Here is a 5,642-nt window from a genome sequence, read left to right as displayed (position 1 = left end):
GTAGTCCAGTGGTTATGGTGTTATCCATACGCTTCTTTCCGTATGGCTGGTATTTCCTTTAGGTTGCTTGAGAACAGTGGTTCTCAAACGTTGTCTACTAGTGTAGTGTAAGATGTTGCTTTCAGCTGAGTACCAACTTCACCAGAAGGAACCGTTTTCGGGAGGAAAAAAAGTTTCTTCCTGAAACCGACGACATTTTGGTATTTCTTGATGCTTTCTGCTTTCTCTTTCCTTCCTACTTGTTTTCAGATTAACATTTCAACCACTCGATTTGCTTTTGTCTAGCTTTTAGAATTGGAACTTGCTCAGGGTGAAAAAAAAAAACCCAGTAAACTTTTATCTCTATATATTTTTTTCTGAGTACCCCCCCCCCCCTGCAGTACTCGAAAGTACCCATAGGGGCACGCGTACCCCCATTTGAGAACCGCAGCTTTAAAAAACCACAAACCCTACTGCTGACAGCGGCACGTCTGAGCAATGGGGGGAGGGGGGGGGGGGGGGATGGGTTCTAATCAGAGGCTGATGGAGAAAAAAGTCACGTTTACCTGAAACCCCACCGTCAGTTTGTGCTCCTTGTGGCTCCTCCTCCTCCCTGATCGAAGGCTCCCATTGGCCGGCGAGAAGGAAGTCCCGCCTGCCACGGCCTGGCAGTCCTCCGGTGGGGGGGGCTGCTGGAAGAGCTCCGCCACCAGCTCGGACTGGCAGGAGAACAGAACGACAGTTACCCCCCCCCTGTTACCCCCCAGGGGTTGGACCAACAGCAGACCCCCCCTGTTACCCCCCAGGGGTTGGACCAACAGAACCCCCCCTGTTACCCCCCAGGGGTTGGACCAACAGCAGACCCCCCTGTTACCCCCCAGGGGTTGGACCAACAGAAGACCCCCACACACACATGAATACTGCGTGTGTGACGCACACACAAATACAAATAGAGACCAGAGGTTAGCAGATATCACCTGACTTGCTCGGAGGATGTTGATAGGCTCCTCAAACACCGTGTCTCGGTTCTTCTCCAGGAAGCCGCCGCACTCGTACTGAACCTGACGTTTGAATAAATAAAAACACATAGCGAACGATATAAACGATCATTCGTTTCTGACGAAAGAAGATTTGGGCCGCATGTGGTAAATGGTCCTCGTTTATAGAGCGCTTTTTATCCAAAGCGCTTTACAGTGTTGACTGACATTCACCCCTTCATGCACACATTCACACACCGACGGCGGAGTCGACCACGCAGGGTGACAGCCAGCTCGTCAGGAGGAATTAGGGTGAGGGCGTCTCGCTCAGGGACACCTCCACACTCAGCTAGGGAGGAGCCGGGGATCGAACCAGCAACCTTGCGGTTACCGGCCGACCCGCTCTACCTCCTGAGCTAATGCCCCCCCCCCCGCATGTGATTATTTTAGACTTTTTTTCTTACTCTCACATCAGAATTCAGACTTTAAAGTCAGAACAAAACGAAAAATGCAGATGTGGCCCACATCCTGTTTGGTGATCTCTCCATGAGATGGCCCAAACAAAACGGATAAAGGGATCGCTGCCTGTTCCTCTCCCCGTGTGGACGGGACTTACTGCATCGGCAAAGTGCAGGAGGATGAAGGCACTGTTGGACAGCCGAGGCTTGCTGAAGTGCGGGTGGGGGTTGGAGCCGTGGTGCTGGTCGTACAGCTTCACCGCCCAGTTCTCATCAGAACCCTTTGGCATCTAGAGCGAAGACACAGGAATCAAGCGTTCATGTCTACCGAAGACGGTAGGCCTACAATCGACCACAAGCTTCAGGGAACCTCTGTGTGTGTGTGTGTGTGTGTGTGTGTGTGTGTGTGTGTGCGTGTGTGCGTGTGTGTGTGTGTGTGTGTGTGTGTGTGTCTGTGTGTGTGTGTGTGTGTGTGAGGTTGTGCACAGATGTGTATGTGTGTGTGTATGTATGTGTGCATGAGTATGTGTGTGCATGCTTTTTCGTGTGAGTGCATGCGCCCATATGTATACGTGTGTGTGTGTGTGTGTGTGTGTGCGTGCCAGGGTGTATGCATGCATCCATCTGTGTGTGTGTGCATGTGTGTGTGTGTGTGTGTGTGTGTGTGTGTGTGTGTGTGTGCATGTGTGTGTGTGTGTGTGTTCGAGACTGGTGTGTGTGTGTGTGTGTGTGTGAGTGAGACAGTGCGTGTGTGTGTATGTGTGTGTGTCTGTGTGTGTGTGTGTGTGTGTGAGGTTGTGCACAGATGTGTATGTGTGTGTGTGTATGTATGTGTGCATGAGTATGTGTGTGCATCCTTTTTTGTGTGAGTGCATGCGCCCATATGTATACGTGTGTGTGTGTGCGTGCCAGGGTGTATGCATGCATCCATCTGTGTGTGTGTGTGTGTGTGTGTGTGCGTGTATGTATGTGCGTGCGTGCGTGCGTGCGTGCGTGTGTGCGTGTGTGTGTGTGTGTGTGCGTGCGTGCGTGCGTGCGTGCGTGCGTGCGTGCGTGTGTGTGCGTGTGCGTGTGTGTGTCCTAGTAAGAGGGGCTGACCCTGCCCTCCTCGTCCAGCAGGTCCAGCAGGCCCAGGTGCCCCTCGATCAGGTCGATGCAGGCCTGGTTGTCGCTGAACTCTATCCTGCTCCAGGCCAGCTCCTCCCGGACGTACTCCTCCTGCTCCAGCTGGAACACACGCTGCAGGCCGGCCGCACGGGGCGGGGCCACGGCGGGTCACACAGGACAGCACCACAGGGGTGATCAACGCAGTGATCCGGACTGCGACCAGTGACACATCCATACATCCCATAATGTGTCTGTTCTAGATTGGAATTGAAACTTCAATTCAATTTAATTTTATTTGTGCCCTTGTCTCAAAGGGCTTAACAGGCCAAGGATTTATGACCCCCCCCCCCCCCTGACCCTAGCCCCTCAAGGGCAAGAAAAAACTCCCTTAATCGGTAAGGAAGAAATCTTGAGGAGGAACGCAGAGTGGGGGGTCCCTCCTTCCAGGGATGGTCAGGAGTGCAGTGGAAGCCACAATTGACATCCATACATAGAGGCACCCCTACCAATGAAGAAACCCAGATAACCTGTCACCACACACCCTCGCCACCTACCCGATTGAACTGCTGCTGCAGCTTCTCATTGGCGTAGTTTATACAGAACTGCTCAAAGCTGTTTCGGTCAAAGGTCTCGAACCTGCCGGGAGAGACGTTGTCGTCACTAACCAGTATGAACCAGAGGCTGGGATTTCACCTCCCCCACTGCCATCACCACCGCCACCACCGCCGCCACCACCACCACCACCGCCACCACCACCTCCCCCACCACCGCCACCACCACCACCGCCTCCACCACCACCACCACCTCCCCCACCGCCACCTCCCCCACCACCGCCACCACCGCCGCCACCACCACCACCACCACCGCCACCACCGCCACCTCCACCGCCACCTCCACCGCCGCCACCAACGTGACCCCAGGAGGTGTGAAGCCAGCCACCCGGCGGTACCCGCGCTCACCCGTAGATGTCCAGCACGCCTATGAAGGACTTGGGCCGGCCGCGGGGGGCGTGCAGGGCGGCGTTGAGCCTGTGGACGGTCCAGGCGAACAGCTGTCCGTAGACGTGCTTGGCCAGGGCGTCCCGGGCCTCCAGCGCTCGCTGGCCGGCCATGGGCTTCACCAGCATCTCCCCCCCCACAGCCAGCCGGCGATGGCACAGCCAGTGAGCCATCTGGGGCCCGTCCACTCCTAGCAGCACGGAGAAGACGGCCAGAGATCTGTCTGCTGGCTGGGATGCGGGGGGGGCGGGGGGGGGGGGGGTGGAGGGGGGAGTGAGAGGAAGGAGTGAGAGGAAGGAGTGAGCGGATAGCGGTCAGGGAGCTGTTGGCACATCCAGGAGAGGAAAGACTGAAGTCCTTACGTCGATGTAGCTGCGGTCGCCCCCTCTGCCGCTGGCCTGGATGTTGACGTTGCCCAAGTGCAGCACGGCTGACAGGATGGTGAAGAGCTCCATCTGCTGGTGGGGCGGCACCCCTGCAGGGTCAACACAGGTGACAATCTCATTATCCACTCAGGCTCCATGTTCGTCTTTGCTGAATTAATATTATCAGTTTATTGCTCCATACTAGAACCGGACTAATGCTTTTTTTAGAAACATTTTTTGTATTTCTGTGTGTGAGAGAGTGTGAGTGAGTGAGTGAGTGAGTGAGTGAGTGAGTGAGTGAGTGAGAGAGTATGATTGAGATTATGATTGAGAAAATGAATGAGTGACTGACTGAGTGTGGGTGCGTGTGTGCGTGCGTGCGTGCGTGTGCGCGTGTGTGTGTGTATATAGTAGTACCACACCAAGGACGGTGAAGGCGTTGCGAGTGCGCTCCAGGTCGGCCTTGTCGTCGTTCCCTGGTATCTCCACGTCTCCTCCCTGGTTGGTGTAGCGGAACTGCTCTGGAGAGTCTGCGGGGAGGGTCACAAAACATACAACACATTTACAATCATATCATCAAATCACCCAACTGGGTGCTACACATCGGTGGTGGTTAGTGAGGTCCCCCCTTCACTGTAAAGCGCTTTGAGTGTCTAGAAAAGCGCTATATAAATTCAATTAATTATTATTATTATTATAAATTCCTGGTCTTCTTGCAGTGAGAAATGACACTGAATGTCACGTGTGCTTGGAGAGAAAAATTCACTGTGACCACATTGTTGGACCAAATATGAAATAATGAAATATCAGCTACAAGTGACACAAATCCTTTCTGAGCAGTGTGGCACGGTGTGGAATATGGACGTTTTTCAAATCAAAAACGTGAGCCAAGACATTTGAGATCAATTGTGTGGTGTCAGATCTGAAAGATCATATCTGAAAGACCGCAATACGAACAGCCCGGCGCAGAAGATGAGATAAGGGCGCTCCACAGTGAACACTGAGGCCAGTAACGACGACAACAAGGCCTTGGTTATGAGACTCACCGAGTCTAAGAGCTCTCATCTCAGGCAGTGCCCGGGAGGCACACAGCTGGTAGAAGACGTGGTAGTTCCTCTCCGACGAAGCCTACGGAGAACAACACGGCCTCATTGTGGTTGCGTTGTTGAGCGACGTGCTGACCTCCACCTCGTGGCGTCTAGTGGGTGCTGTTCTGTGAAGCGTTCTCCTCGGCATGGGTTAGGTCTCACCTGGAACACCACCCTGGACTTCTCCAACAGGTAGGTCCGCATGTTGGCTCCAAACATCTCCCCCTTCGCCCCGAAGCCGATCTCGATGTATTTTCCGAATCGGCTGCTGTTGTCGTTGCGGGTGGTTTTAGCGTTTCCAATGGACTGGTGGGGAAACACGCAGAGCTCCAGTGCCGCTCTGAGGGATCACACATCTAACCGACAACTGAACCCTGACCCCGTTTGCTGACGCTTTTATCCAAAGCGACCATTGCAACCATTCATTCACACAGTCACACACCGACGGCGGAGTCGGCCACGCAGGGCGACAGCCAGCCCGTCAAGAGCAGTCAGGGTGAGGGCGTCTCGCTCAGGGACACCTCGGCTAGGAGGAGCCGGGGATCGAACCAGCGACCTTCTGATTACCAGTCAACCCGCTCTACCTCCTGAGCTACTTGCCGCTACTTGCCGCCCCATCCATGCATGTTTGGTTATTGTGTTTTGGTCATCCGTTCATTCATCCACAATC

General features: G+C 54.3%; 2 protein-coding genes across 2 annotated transcripts in view; one reads left to right on the top strand and one right to left on the bottom strand.

Annotated features, from left to right (window-relative positions):
* The window catches only part of unc13a (unc-13 homolog A (C. elegans)), a gene marked incomplete at both ends in the record, with an annotated part of 35,019 nt that extends 34,620 nt beyond the window's left edge, over positions 1-399 (top strand). The window contains 1 exon segment of the mRNA XM_084473497.1: positions 381-399. Within this exon segment, the coding sequence (XP_084329623.1) occupies positions 381-399 (19 nt within the window).
* A 50-nt stretch (positions 400-449) lies between these two features.
* LOC311353580 (unconventional myosin-Vb) overlaps positions 450-5,642 on the bottom strand; it is a gene marked incomplete at both ends in the record, with an annotated part of 8,729 nt that continues 3,536 nt past the window's right edge. The window contains 11 exons of the mRNA XM_084473496.1: positions 450-470; positions 546-698; positions 957-1,040; positions 1,573-1,704; positions 2,513-2,653; positions 3,076-3,157; positions 3,481-3,749; positions 3,882-3,994; positions 4,307-4,414; positions 4,931-5,012; positions 5,135-5,278. Coding sequence (XP_084329622.1) covers positions 450-470; positions 546-698; positions 957-1,040; positions 1,573-1,704; positions 2,513-2,653; positions 3,076-3,157; positions 3,481-3,749; positions 3,882-3,994; positions 4,307-4,414; positions 4,931-5,012; positions 5,135-5,278 — 1,329 coding nt within the window. The remainder of the gene's footprint in view (positions 471-545; positions 699-956; positions 1,041-1,572; positions 1,705-2,512; positions 2,654-3,075; positions 3,158-3,480; positions 3,750-3,881; positions 3,995-4,306; positions 4,415-4,930; positions 5,013-5,134; positions 5,279-5,642) is intronic.

This window comes from Micromesistius poutassou (assembly GCF_964030765.1).
Source record: "Micromesistius poutassou genome assembly, chromosome: 9".
NCBI lineage: Eukaryota > Metazoa > Chordata > Actinopteri > Gadiformes > Gadidae > Micromesistius > Micromesistius poutassou.
Note: the sequence above shows the minus strand (reverse complement) of the source record. Positions and strands in the feature narration are given on the sequence as shown.